At 44.8% G+C, this 14,851-nt stretch overlaps 1 protein-coding gene across 3 annotated transcripts in view; it reads left to right on the forward strand.

Moving 5' to 3' along the window:
- The first annotated feature begins 8,037 nt into the window (after positions 1-8,037).
- The window catches only part of KLF7 (KLF transcription factor 7), an 84,129-nt gene continuing 77,315 nt past the window's right edge, over positions 8,038-14,851 (forward strand). For all 3 annotated transcript variants that reach the window (XM_037043492.1, XM_037043493.1, XM_037043494.1), the window contains exon 1: positions 8,038-8,580. In XM_037043492.1, the coding sequence (XP_036899387.1) occupies positions 8,479-8,580 (102 nt within the window). In that variant the 5' untranslated portion in view covers positions 8,038-8,478. The remainder of the gene's footprint in view (positions 8,581-14,851) is intronic.

Consider the following 14,851-nt stretch of genomic DNA (forward strand, 5'->3'; position numbering starts at 1 on the left):
TTATATCACTTTTTGAAATGTTACAATATTTAAGATTATGGTCTCTCTTAAAATGTAACAAATGTAATAGTGGCTATTTCCTGACAGACTGGGAAGTGTCTTATTTAAAGACATATCTCTTAATCATTCTGTAAAGTGGGTTCTTTGACAATGTTTCTCATATACTTCATGTAAGATTGGGTCATTTTAATTAGAGAGATTTGTTACTAGAAGTCTTAGATCTTCTATTTTCTTTCAACCACATTTGACATCACTTGAGGTAAAATCATTTCTCCCCATTTAGGCCAAACTAATAGAAGCCTACACAAACAATACCATATCCAAACAATACTGAACAAAGAGTAATTATTATTTTTAAATTTTACTAAACATAGTTTGTGTAACCTTTTTAAAGTTGGTTTTAAAGTTTACATGAGCCCTGGCGCAGTAGCTGAGTGTCGTCCCAATACGCCAAGGTTGTGGGTTCCATTCTTGGTTAGGGCATAAACAGGAGTCAACCAAAGAATGCATAAATAATAAGTGGAACAACAAATCAATGTTTCTTTCTTTGGTTGACCCCCCAAATCAATTAAAAATTAAAAAATAGTTTATGTGTACCACAACAGATATTAGATTACATATAAAGTGAACAGACAAATTTCCCTAGGAATTTATAATCTCAAAAGGGCAATGATGTACATGAAAAAAAGACAGAAACAAGAGGGGGTTTAACACTGATGTCTCTCAAATATCAAGAGTTGAGACTTTAGAAAAGCAAAGGATAGTTTCATTTGTGGCACAGAGGGAACTGGGTAGAATTTCACATTCGGACGCACTGGGTGGAGGGAGGGAGACTTCTACGGTAGGTTGCCCCCTGGCCCCCAACAAAAGGGATTTCCCTAGCTTTCCAAGTAACGGCCAACCCTGAAGTAAAGCCGAAGAGCATGCCACACGTGGCACCCAGCTTGGGAGAGGCCGAATGAAATACCCCTGCGTAAAACATGAGCACGTTTGCTTCGAACAAGCATTTGCAAAGCAGTAGGGAGAGATAAGAGCTGGCATTCTGAGGTGGACACTGGAGCGTTTTCCCCCATTAGACTGCATAAGTGGAAAGTTAGGGCATTTGCCTTGCTCCTGAGAAGAGCAGTAACCAGTACTAATGTCTCAGTTGACTCTTCTAGCCATTCACATAAGCATCCTCCTGGTAAAGAAAATGCAGTGAAATTCAAATGAGCAACCTGTCAGCAAAAAACTGCTGCTGACATTATTAATCTTCCAAACTACCCAGATCTATCACAGGCATAAAAAGTCATCATCGGGCACTTGTGGAATAGGCATCCCTCACTTAGAGGAATGGGCACTGTCAGCAAAGTTGGAAGAACAGAGACTTTCCATCAAATCAATCTTATTCTCCCATTGATTTCCATTACAAAATCTGAGATGCATTCTGCCGTTAAATCCCATTAACTGTGTACCAAACCCTTTGGAAATGGCATGTTCAAAAGAAAAATGAAATTCTGATAAAACATTGACGGTGATATTTAATATATTATAGTAATGCTGTGCTGTATTCAACATGTCAGAACACAAATGCTCAGGATAAAACACAACGTGACCCTACAAACTGTGCTTCACATACAGCAAACGGTAAAAATTCCCCAACATTAGCAACTTCATTTCTTACTAGTTTCACAACTGTCTTGGCATTTCTATCATGACATAGCCAAAGGAGTGTTTTCTTTTTCTTATTTAAAAATATTTTCTCCTTTTCTGTTGATCTCTTCCCCCAAATCTTTGTGCAGAACCCCTGAATAGCTTGTGATGCTATTCTTGGGTGGGGAGAATCAGCCAACCTGGCCCAGTCATAGTGGTTTACTGGGTCCTCAAACAAATTAAGCCTGGAACAGCACTGAAGGCAAAACTCACGAAGCTGAAGCTGTCTACCGTCGGCACATCAAGAGAAGACAGCGTTCTTTGAAAAGACAGTCAAGGCGGGGAAAGCATAGGAAGCAGGAAGAGAGGAGACCAATGTGAGATGGATTGGCTCTGTGAGCGAAGCCATCATCACGAGTCTGCAGGAGCTGGGCAGGGCTGTGGAGGACAAAGCACTGTGGACACCCCTCGTGCATAGGGTCACCAGGAATCGAAGCAGACTCAGTGACACACAGCACACACACTCCTGAGATGTACCCACCAGTGGAGCAACTGCCCATCTCCTAGAAGGAGTGCTGCAGAGGGAAGCAGGCGTCTCTGCAGGCTGGACTAGACACTTACTTCGGAGCTATAGTACCACTGTCTGCCGTGGGCAATGTGTCTGAGTTTGCCATTTTATTTTCACCCTACGTCTTGCATAATCTATGTTAAATGATGAAGTGTTTTGTACCATATCTGTTGAATGACCAATTCCATTTACATAAGAGTTCTACATTAGAAGACAGTGACACTTCTAAGTGCTGGTAGCTCATGCTGGAAAACTGACCTCAGTTACCAATCTTCACAGGATTTAGATACCACAGGTCAGAATGGCATTGAATGTCCAACATGCTAAGGTCTGGGCAGGACCTTCCAGACAGTAAACTTTTGCTGAATTCTTGAATTCCTTCCCCTATCATAGTGGGAATTCAGTTGTGTTAAGCAATGCACTACTCTACTGAGGGCAGCATGTGCATCACCAGCAGTGCACCCGGGCCCCCCTTTAACCCCTTTGTTATGACCCATCGCATTGCAAAATTCAACATTCAGCGTTGGATTTAAGATTTTATTAAAAAATAAATGTTTACTAAACTATAACATACGCACAGAACCCTGAAAAGTCAATAGCAAGATTGAGATGTTTTCTGGAGATCAGCAGGCTACCTGCCAAGAGCTTTTGCTTAAATCACCAAGACCAAGAGGGTTTTTGCCCCCCATCCTATGTCCAGAAATCTCAACATGTCAGAGTCTCAAAAGTGACACACGCAGGGAGTCAGATCCACGCTAACTAAACGCCAGAGGAACACAGTTCCAACTAAAATGTCTTTGCAGGGACAATAACAACCAGAACCGTGACAATGGTCACCAGGCTCCCCTGGTCGTAACCCGCACATTCTTTCCCTGCAGGTGGGACACGTGGGAAGCCAAATTATGAGCTGAGTACACAACAAAAACAAAAGGAGATGTGTATTCTCGAGGAACGTTTTATGTGGGACACGACAGCCCTGGTAAGGCTGCCACCTCCCTCTCAGTCATACAACAACTCTCTGGTTGCATGTGTGCACGTGTGTCAGTGTATGGAAGGCCCCCTCCATTTTCTTCCAGACTCAAATCATGTCTCTCGCAGACTGGTCTGCTGACCTCCCTGTCTCTGACACTCCTGTTTTCTATGATACAATCAAAGCAGGTTACCCAAGTTCCCAATACTCCACTATAGTAAGATTGTGAAGGGAAATAAGTAGTTACTTCATGAAAGTATTTATTGATGATATGGCCACTTATACATTAGTCCACCATTCAAACACCTGTTTAAAACCCCTGGATTCCAGCCCCTTCAACCCCCCATGGTGGCAAGCGGTTTACAATACAATGCAAATACATTGATTCCATTACAAAGTGAAATTGCAAATCTTGCAAAAGGTGTAATGTTTCATAATGTCAAGGAAAGTGAAGTTGGTAAAGCAACAGGCAAATGGGGATCTACATAGTTAAACAAACAAAGGAAGGTAAAGTCAACAGGGATGATGGGTATAATGACGCTTTACAAGAGAAGGAGGGAACACTTTGGATATCAAAAAATTAATTGAGACCCTTGGGAAAACTATGAAACCCTTAAATATTTATGCAAAATGACCCTCTTTTCGATGATGGTGTAAAAGTCAAATATGAAATAAAGCATATTTGATAAGGTATTTCATATTTTGTAGAAAAAATTAAGCCAACACTAACCTCCTTGATTTATTACTTATTTATTCTATATTAGGACATAGTTGTACTTACAATGTAAATTTTGATCAATATTGGATAGAATAAATGTATTTTAATAGTGTTGTTTTACTTTTTTTTTAAGTCCCCAGCAAAGCTTTCCCCCCCACACTAATTGCTCTGAAATTTGGTTTGTTTTAAGTAGCTTTACTTTAAGGAGGCTTTACCAGGGCTAATCACATAGTGCTAATGAGCACTATGTACTCATGTACTAATGAAGCAGAACTTTTCTAGTAGGAAAGTTTGTGTCTACTTGCAAATTAAATTTTTACTCTTTTGTTCATAAAATATCCTCATTTCTTAATTCTTAAGAGGGGGTAACTTATTTACTCTTAGGTGTTTCCTATAGGATCACTTCCAAAGAGTGGTATTATTAAAAGTAATATTAGTGTTTAGAACCTAACCAGCAAAACAAACAAGCCAGCAAAATAGAACCAGAGACACGGAATAACGAACAAACTGACGGAGACCAGAGGGGAGGTGGGTGGTGGGGATGGAATAACAGGGGAAAGAAGGGGAAGGGTCAAGTCCAGGAACATGAATAAAGAACCCATGGACAAAGATAAGGGGGGGTGTAGACTGAATGTGGGAGGCAGGGGTAGGTAGAGCAGGGGAGAGTAACCAGGAATAATGGGGACAACTGTAATTGAACAACACTAAATTTTTTAAAAAGTAGTATTAGTGTTTCCAAAGGCAACTCATTTAGAGGACACAGACTTTGGAGTGAACTTGGAGTCAGACTTACATCTGAATCTGCTTCTGCCATTTAAGATATATATGTTAATGAGCAAATTATGTGCCCTCTCTGAACTTTGGTATCTTCATTTGTGAAAAAGGAGCAATAATAGCTCTGTCACAAGACCGTGGTGAAGGTCAGATGCAAACATGCGGACAATGCCATGTACAGAGAAGGCATTCAATATGCAGTAGTTAGTGCAGTGCTGTTTATTCTGGGTTTGTTTGACTGCCAAAATTCCCTTGTGATCTTAATTTGCTGATTAATTTGTACATTCAGAATCTTTGCATGTGTTTTACAATGTGCACCTAAAAGTGGCTAACTATGACTAATACTGAAAATATACCTTTAGGAGTGCCTTGTTGCGTAAATCTCTTGGAATGAGTTCTAAAATATTCTGTAAAGTTTTGAAAAATGTCACAATGAGGTTTTCAGGATTTACACTGCAAAATTTTGGTTGACTTCTTCTGTAAGTTAGATGGCTGATATTTACATGGGAAAAAACCCCAATGGAAGCCCCCCTTCTTTACACCCAAGCAATTTTTACAAACAAATCTTGACTTAAAAGCAAGAAACTCTGCCTTTTACCGCACAGAGAGTCCCATGCAAAGTGCAATCTTGAAAGTCATATGCTTCTGGATTCGAACCCCTGCTCAACTGCTTCTTAGTTGTGTGACCTTGACTGACCAACATAATATTTCTAAGCTACAGCATCTTCATCCATAAAGTTGGAGATAACTAAAGTACCTACCCCAGGGTTGTCACAAGAATGAAGTGAAACTTTACATAGAAAATGTTCACATGCCCATACAGCCCAACACATTGAAAGTACTTAATAAATATTAACTATTTGCAATAATAGTTAATATTAATTATTTGCAAAATCTTCAAATTCACAAATTAACAGGTATGTCATGCTTTGTGAAAAAAATGGCAATAGTGTAACTCAAAAAACAAAAATTAAGTTCACTTAAGTCTTAAACATCAAGTTATAGGCTTTGGTCTTTTGCCCCTGGAATTTCCTATATCTGAGTTCCTCTCCTTCCCCTTACTTCCTCATGAACTTGGCTTTCTCCCCAGTGCTTCTCAATGGCCTCCTCCCATCCCCACACACAAAAGGAACAGCATGGTGGACAGGATCAGGAGGGGAGACCTTGTTATACATTGGCAAGGGCCTTCTACTTCCTCTCCTTCTCCAAGAGTCTGGTATATACCTCTACGGGTCCCACTCCTTCAGATACTCTTTCATTTACTTAACTAAAGTCAAGGATAACAATGGCTAACATTTGGTATTCACCTAAGAGCACCAGAACTATGTACTAGATGAGTTACAAACACTACTTTGACTCTTCATAACAACTAGGCAAGATAGATACCACTGTTCCTATTTCTGAGGTGGGTAAGCAGAGGGCCTGAGCTGGTAAGTTGCTTAAAGTCACACAGCTAGTAAATCGCAGCAGCATCAATGACCATAAGGATCAAGTTAATGCTTTAATCAGGATGTGATGTCTCTAAGTGGTTTTCTATGTCTGGGAAAGGCCTGCCCCGTCTTCCAGAGGCACAGCTGCTCTCTCACACTGGCGCTAACACCCGTGTGTGCTATCATGATATCATCTTAATCATGTATGACTTTTAATCTTTTTATATCATTTATCACCTAGTAATTCATTTGCGTATGCGTAATACTAAACGAAGTCCCTCACGCATACCATGCATTACTACAATAAATACACCAATTATACAATGGATGCTGTAGATCTGGCCAACAGAATTCCAGATATCAGAAAGTAAATAAACTACACTCTGCGCAATCCCAGTAATTCCTGATTAATTCCCTCTAGCAAATATTTAATTTCAAATCTGTTCGTTCTAGAAAGCAGAATCTTTCATATATTATGATACGGAATTCCATAGTCAGGAGGGAAAGCTGAGATGAGCCACTAAGGTGGACATGTTTCTTCCACTACAAGAATTAAGGAACTGGATAAATAACTAATTCAGCAATCATTCCAAAAGTGGAAGTTCAGCTCACAGTCCATTTGGGGGAAGCTTGAACTACACTAACCATTTAAGGTCAAGAAAACAACCGGTCAACCTTAACAACGAGCGCTCTTCAGGGTTTTCACCTAAGAGATTGCAGGATCACTATACATCTCTACATGCCAGCTTCACAGCACAATAGGGTTCCACCTCCACACAGACACCTCTCCCGAAGCCACATGGGGAGCCAGGCTAACGTTTAACCCCCCTAGAAAGCTGACGGCTCTCGCCTGTGCCGCACACCTACTACCTAGAGTCCCTCCATTCTTTTTAACACACTCGAGCGAAATGCCCCCTTCATCAATTCTCACTGGGAGTCGGACCCCTCGCCTGGCCCCGCGCTGGGGGTCAGAAAGAAGGGGCAGGCGGGTGGCCGCGGCTGCGCGAACCCGGGCGCTGGCGGGGCGGGGCCGCGCACGGCGCGCCGGGCCACTCTCGGAGCCGCTCCCCTTTGTTCGGTGCTATTGTGTAGCGCTTCCTCTCCTGGCGCTCGGGCGCTGCGCCCGGGCAGCCTGTGGGGAATTTGTGAAGGGCTTTTTTCTTCTTTCAGTTTACTTTTTAGTAAGTGAGGCTCTCCCTCGCACGGCCTCTCCTTAAGGTTCCTTAAGTCCTGGTGCCCAGAACCCTGGCGGAGTGGAAAGTGTCATTCCCTCCCTGCCGACAGCTTCTCCGCGGGTCCATTGCCCCGCTCCTCCTGCAGGAGGCGTCCTAACCCCGTATTCTAGACCCCGTATTCTAGACTTGCACCTCCAGACCGGCCGAGTTCACGCCGTAACGGCGGCACGCGGACCCCTTCCGCCCCACCCCACTCCGAGGGGCGCAGGCACCAAGGCGAGGATCGGAGGCCGGTAGGTATTCGGCCCGAGTCTGGCCGCCCAGGCTTCCCGGTTACCGGCGCGATCGTCGCCCAGACCCTCCCCTTGCCTCGCGCTCGCGCTCCCAGACCGCCGAACAGCCGGCTCAGCCCCCTTATATAGCCCTCTAAAAATAGCTCGCCTCGCACCGCCTTGTATGGCAGCAGGGAGATCCTCAGTGCACCAATCCGCGCTCGCCGCCAGGGACAAGCCCCGCCTCAGACCCCGTTTTGCACTACCCATTGGTTCTCAGTGACTTCATGAGCCTCCTGTTTACCTTACATGGTCACACGCGGCCTAATGGACGCCCTCCTCCGAGATCCCACGGCTGCGCGGAGAGCCGGGCGGTGGGAGGGAGTTTGGGGAGGGGGAAGAGCAGGAGGAGGAGAAAAGGAGGAGAGGCGGGGGAGAGACTACAAACTAGCAAGGATGGGGTGGGGGTGGGGAGGGAAGGGAAGGGGGGGTGGGGAGAGAAGCGATCGCGAGAAAAAAAAAATGCAACCTCCCAAAATAAAGAGCAAAGATTGCATTAGGAGCGAACAGCGCTGCAGAAATAGATGGCAGCTTCGTGTCAGTGAGTTTGCATCCCCTTCCTGATCCACGAGCTGGAGTGATTAGAGCCCTGGAAGGCAATTGCTACTCCCGTGGAGAAGTCCCCTTCTCCTGGCAGCCGTCTGCACTGTACACGCTGGATGCCTTTCTCCATCCACCCCACTCTTTTCTCTCTCACCTTCTCTCGCCCTCTCTCCTGCATTGATTTTTTTTCCTTTTTAGTTGACTGAAACAAAACAAAACAAAAGGGCCACTGGATGTCTGCCTTCTTGGGGGGTGAGCCAGACAGACTGACAAACAAACAGACCCAACTGTGTTCGGGGGAGGGTTTCTCCTCCCGTTTTGCCCGGCAGCAGCAGCATGGACGTGTTGGCTAGTTATAGTATATTCCAGGAGCTACAACTTGTCCACGACACCGGCTACTTCTCAGCTTTGCCATCCCTGGAGGAGACCTGGCAGCAGGTGAATGATTTAAATTACTTGTGTAAATAGTGTGGTGGCGGTGGAGACGCAGGGGCTGCGTTGGTGTGGGCTTTGGGTTTGAATTTTTTGTTTTATTTTTTTCCCCTCTTCTTGGCTGTTTGTTGTTTAAAATGTTTTCGGAAACAGTCATCTGCGCTTTACCTCTCCACCCACCCTCTAACCCCTTAGAGTGCCGAGCCGAGCAGCCGGTCGAGCTGCCTGCCTTTCAGTCGCCAACATACATACATCCTTGCGCCCACGTTGTCGGTCTCACTGTCCCCCAGCAGAGACCTGCCTAACTTCTGGGGTTTGGAGGAGCGGAGAGGGAAGGTGGTTTGGGGTTTTACGAGCCGTGGCTGACAGGATACCACGCACGAGCTCACCTACCTGATACCTTGAATCAGGCTCATCTCTTTCAACTGGTACTGACAATTGTCAGTTGGGGGGTGGGGGTTAGTGTCAGTAAAGAATAGGAACTTGATTTCGAGATCAGAATGTGGGCAGCAGCGAGAGGAGCCCAGTGACAAAAGATACTCAAGGCTGTCAGGAGGACGGGAAGACGTAACGCTGACCATGCATTGTAGTTTTCCCCAATGCAATGCCTCTAGAAAGAAAACACCCTCTCTGTGTGTCCTTGTTTCCCCCTTTTTTTTTGTTATTTGGGGTCCCTTTCCAGTTAGCAAAATTTCCGGCAAGGGACACGGTGTGCTTCCATGCCTCTGACTTTGTCTTAGAGGACTAGTTAAGAAACTCCTTAGGATGCTGAAGGGCACCAGTGCCAAGTTGGCTGGGCGTCCTAGCGAGGGCAGCAAAGTGGGGCCGGTGACAAGTTCACTGGGCTTTGTGAAGTGGAATAAAGTGCTGGTCAGTGGAAAGTGCTAGAGGTCTGCTGCAGAAACCGTGGTTTTCTCAGCAAGAATTATTAGCTACCGAGGGGACATTCTGCAGGAAAGACGGTGTGTGGGAGGTGGGGGCTGGTGTAGGTCTTTGAAAATTCTACAATGTGCACCCAAGAAAGTCCAAGAAAATGGTCTGGATTTACACTTCGGAAGTGTGAACTTGCACAGTCCATCTTGGAGAAATCCAGTCGCCCTTGGGGAGGGCTACGGAGGCTTGGTGTGTGGCTGCTCTTGTAACTTCCCCGCTCCGTGACAGCAGCTTGTTATGGCTAATGAACGGGCTGATTTTCCTCTGCCAGGATCCGAAGCGGGATTTGCCAGCTTGAGGCTGGGATGTAACAGTTGCTGCTTTACTGAGTGAGGTTTGGCTTTCGGTACAACTGGCCGAGTGGCAAAGCTGATCCTCTGTACCATTGTTGCTAGTTGCTGCTGCCCCTTGATTGGAGGCTGCCAGTTGTCCTCCAGGTATTGGCATCTGTTGTCTGTGTGTCCACGCGTGCATTCCTGCCCAAGGATGCTGGCAGGTATCCTTGACTTTGTCTCTCTGAGTGCACACACAGTACGTTTTTAGCATAAGGCATTACTCCAACCTTTCCCTGTCCTTTAACAAGATTATTTTATGAAGGGTCTCGCTACATCTTCTTCCTCCTTTTATATCACATGCTAATTGAACCAAAATGACCGAGTTTCATTTTCTGAAATAGCTGTCATTTCACACTGTCAGCTCACTGGTGTCAAATGGTTGGGTATTAACAACTGTCTAGACAGGTTAGGAAGGGAATCTGTTGATTTAGTCAGCCTGCCTAAGGCAGCTCTTGTTTGTGACTAACTGTTAAGCAGTGTTGGAGGGAAGAAAGTTGGCTTTATTTGTTACAACGTTCCCTCCTGATGAATCACACAACTTTGTTTTGGTTCAAGTTTTCACAGTAGTAAAGCCTGCTTTGGGGGGAGGCCTCTCCAGAGGAAACCTGCTTTTTTTTTTTTTTACATCAGTTTATACCACGCAGGGGAAAATCTAGATCTGCAAAGAAACATCATTGGTTGGGTAATTAGGGGATGTATTAGATCTATTGTTTCCTCTGAAGCCTTCTCGGCTTTTCCTTAACCCCTCTCCTCCCTCCCCACTCCATCCACCCCTTTCAAGGAACCTTTCATAGTTTCTCTCAGCCGGCAAAGGAATTTTCAGTTCCCTCCCACCCCCATGTCTTGCCTTAACCCTTTCCAACTGCCAACTACCATCCTCTTAGAACCCTCTGCCAAGCTATGTCAGAGGCACACACGCAGTCCATACTGCAACATGGCTTGTGGGGCAGCACTCCTAAATCACGCCCCTCAGAGAGCTTTCTGCTGTGGACGCTGTAGTCACAACTGCTCTATGTTAAGGTGACTCTGACTCTTAAGTTTACTGATGACAAAACCTCCAACCTCTCTCTCTCCCTTCCTCCCTCTCCCTGCCCCCCCTTCCCCTTTCTGAGTGTAAGGAGGGGGGGTGGCATATGCAACTGTTGGTTCCGAATCAACCATCAGATGGTGAAATTTTCAGAGTCCTTTGCTCAAAAGGCTCAAGAAGGTTGCCACAAAGAACCCGAGGCAGGAGGAAGTTTCTTCATGCTCTGGAGTAATGAGATTTTAGAGGTCAAACAAGGAGCAATTATTAGATGTTCTTTGGAAAGTGAACAGTGTACCTGGCCTTGAGGAGATGGGCAAAATACAGAGAGTCCAGTAATCCGATTTGATTTTGTTTGTACAGAAAGAGTGGCTTGGATGATAAACCCAAGAGCCTCTGTGCATTTGAAAATTGAGGATGAACAATTTGGGGATTTTATTTTAAACATACGTTCTGGGATAACTGTCCTGCTTGATAGTCAGTGACCCTATGATGATGGCCCTTCTGTCCCAGGGTCACATTTTGACATTGAGTTTTCAGGCAATGATGCCTTATCCACATAGAGCACCAACTCTGAAAATCATTATTGGTGTAATTTTAAAATCCAGATGGATATCCGACATTAACTGTTCTGTTCCTGGGCTCTGACTGCGTACTTAAGCACTTGGCCCCGGTAGCGTACTCTCTACCTGTCCGTGTAGCTGTAAATTACACGGTGCTTATGTGGTCTGTTATTTTATGGAATTCAGCTGATGCGCAAGTCTCCAGCTACCAGCCCTAACCTCTTTGGAAACTTGCAGGACAATTTTCCAAGAGCTGTATGAGCAAAAGTAGGAAAACGTCAAAGGGATGACAGAAGCTGGAGTAGCTCATAGGGTACCACTTGGGATGGATAAGGGGAGAGCCATTGATGAGTTTTGTTGCCAACAGAAACCTTGATTTTTCTGGATCCACTGTTGACTTTTAAAATAAAAAGGATTTGATAAAATATACTCGGTTGTTTTTCTTCGGGAAGCTACAAAGACTTAGAATTTGGAGATATTCTTTATACCCCGCCTGCTGATTTTGTAAGTGCAGGTCAAGTAATGAGGTTCTCAGCCTTGTTTGCGTTTAGCTCTGCTTCATGCCATTTCGTGGCATGGTGTTATTTACTGGAAAACTCTTACAGAATTATGCTTGTTGTTAATGCTGATTCATAATTGGCAGATGGGGTCAGTTTCAGGCCTCCTTTTTGCTCAGAAAATTTTCCACTGCTACTGGAAACAAATAAATAAATCATAGAACATTCCTCCCTCCTCCCCCATTTCCCCATTGTTTTAAACTAATAGCATACTTGGCTACTGTAAGAACTAAAACGTCCCCATAACACTGCAATATCATCTTGGTTTCAGGCACCCTGAAACACTTTTACAGGCCTTCGGAATGAGGCGTCTCTAGGGGACAACCTACAAAAATGGTTGCCTTCCAAGAACAGCCTCATGGTACAGGGGATGGGGTTGGATCTGCGAGCTACTTTGCTTCTCCCTCTGTGCGGTGATCTTGCCTTCGCACTCTGCCTTCTGTAGGCCCGAGTGGCCAGGTGCTGTCTCAGCCAGAAAGACAAAGCAAACTGGTCCCTGCATCCGCAGGTTTGCCTCTTTCCCCAATTCGCAGAAACCCTTGTCACGAATTAGAATTTCTTGGCAACAGCACCACCCAGGGAAATTTGTAGACACAAAGGAGCCTTGCTAACCACACTGAAAGGATGAAATAGCTGGTGCTTCTTTTTTTTTTTTAAATGTGATTTGTGTGCTCTTCAGTTACCATAGGTCTATTTTTTTTTGAAACAGTGTCTTGGTGGATAAAAAAAATGAGAACTGTCCCTGTTAGCCAGATTTTTCTGTATAAGGATGCAATCACTACGTAAAGTGTAGCTTTACAGATGAAAGCACATGTGAATGCGATCAATCACATACTTAGCCTCTCGTTAAGATTCATGCCCATGCTCTTTTTAATAGATACATCTTTGTGTAGGTGTAGGTGTTCTCAGACATCATTCAGTCTACCTGTTTGTAGTTTGGCATTTTAAATGTTACAATGCAGATATTTTTACTATGTCTGTCTTTAGTGGGGGGGGGGGATATAAAGGAAGTGGAGACTTCTTTGTTCTCCATGAAACTCCCACCCCCACTTCTTACCCTGAGGAGAATGTGATGTTGGGGTCCAATCCATTTAAAGGGCAGAGCAGAAGATGCACTGTGACAGGCTCACCCTGCAATGATTTATGTATGGGCATGCCAGAGACCTGCAGCCTTCAGATGTGGGCTCTTGCTCCCTCCCAGCCCGTTCTAAATATAAATAAATGCCAGTGGGGACTGTTTGCCTCTCCACTTAAATGGGAAGAGTTTAGAGAGGGTCCTAATGGGGCTTTTAGTTGCCATTCTTTTATAAATCGTCAGATTCTTCTCCTTCCAGAGAATTCCCGTATTTTACATTTTCAGTACAAGAAGGCATTGCAATCTTTAAGCCTGTTGGGGAAAGAAGAATGCAGTTAGCTCTGGCCAGTCCCAGCTGGCTCATTTTGGTAGGGCAGCTGCCCGCACGGGGAAGTAGAGGCCCCTGTCTTTGCCGTCTGTTGTAGCGTGTCAGGGGCTTTCACCACCTTTTGCTGGACCCCAGGGTGGGCAAACGCAGAAGCCGCCTCTGTGATTCTGGTTCACTCAGTTGTATCAGTCAGTGTGTGTGCAGGAATTGGGATTTGCTGAAACTTTAGGACAGCTCCCCAACTGAACCTGCCTGGCATCAGGAGGGTGAGGGGTAGAGGTACTAGTCTCTGCAGTAAATCCCTTTGCTCTCCCTGATCCGTGGAACTCTTCTTTTGCGTAAACAGGTGGAAACATTTTAACCCAAGGTGCTGAATCTTACCAAGTGCAGTGATTAAGAAACTCTACAACCACTAATGCTGTTAAACTCCCTGAACAAGTGACTGTGTCTGATCATTAATGTCACCGGTAACACTCACAAGTTCAGAAGCACTCCTTTGCCCAGTTACATCATGTGTTATCTTAGAACATCTGCATAAGAAAACATCTTTATTCAATTTAGTGTCAGAGTCCCCCAAATCAACGAAGTACTGCTGTTGATAGGACATGCTTTACCTGAGACTGACCGTCACTTCTTGCTCCTCTCCCTACTTTGCCTTTATTTTCTGCGGCTGATTTGGAGGACTGTTTGTATTGCCTGAGTCCCTTTTGTCTTCCTCACTCGGTATTCTGGTGGGACCCTGAGAACTGGGTCCTGCTGAGTACGTTGTGTCCGTTGCAGTCCTCACTGGGGCAGCTCCCCGCTGCCCTGTCTGCCACGTGTGTCATGTGTGCGTGTTACAGTGGAGCAGTTGTCACTTTGAAGTATGGGCCCAGGAGCAGCCCGCTGGAGATGTGAGTGACTTCTGATTGCCTGGTGAAGCCATTCCTGATTGAGCTGGTAGATGTACCTAGTCACACCTTGTGGGAATTTTTTGTGTGTGTATGTTAAAATGTGGTGTGAAAAGGATTTCACAGAAAATACCTCATTTCTTGATTCTAGTTATGTGCAAACTACTGTGTGAGTGATTGCAGAATTGACTTGGATCCAGATTCCGCCTTGGATAAACTTGACTTCAGTAGAGGAGAGTAAGCATGTTCAAAACTAAGCAGGACTAAATTAGAGTACAATTTCCAAAAAAAGAGAAATTTTAAGTTCTCTGAGTTTTTGTACACTTAACTGTGCCTATCTGTATTTACCCACCTTGTTATAACCGTGTTTACAAAACCTGCTTGAATTTTACTAAGTTCTGTTGTGCTTTTTTAGCTAATGGCACTGGTGGGGGGCTGGTGGCCCTTTTAGGACAAATGAGTATACAGTGTGAATACACGTCTGTCCATAATGGCCAGGAAACAGCATCCATGTCTGTGTCATTCGGAAATGATTAGAGGTAATTAAAATAATTAATGTAGAGCCATATGCA

Source organism: Sturnira hondurensis, unplaced genomic scaffold (genome assembly GCF_014824575.4).
Source record: "Sturnira hondurensis isolate 20B ecotype Veracruz unplaced genomic scaffold, ASM1482457v3 Scaffold0004136, whole genome shotgun sequence".
NCBI lineage: Eukaryota > Metazoa > Chordata > Mammalia > Chiroptera > Phyllostomidae > Sturnira > Sturnira hondurensis.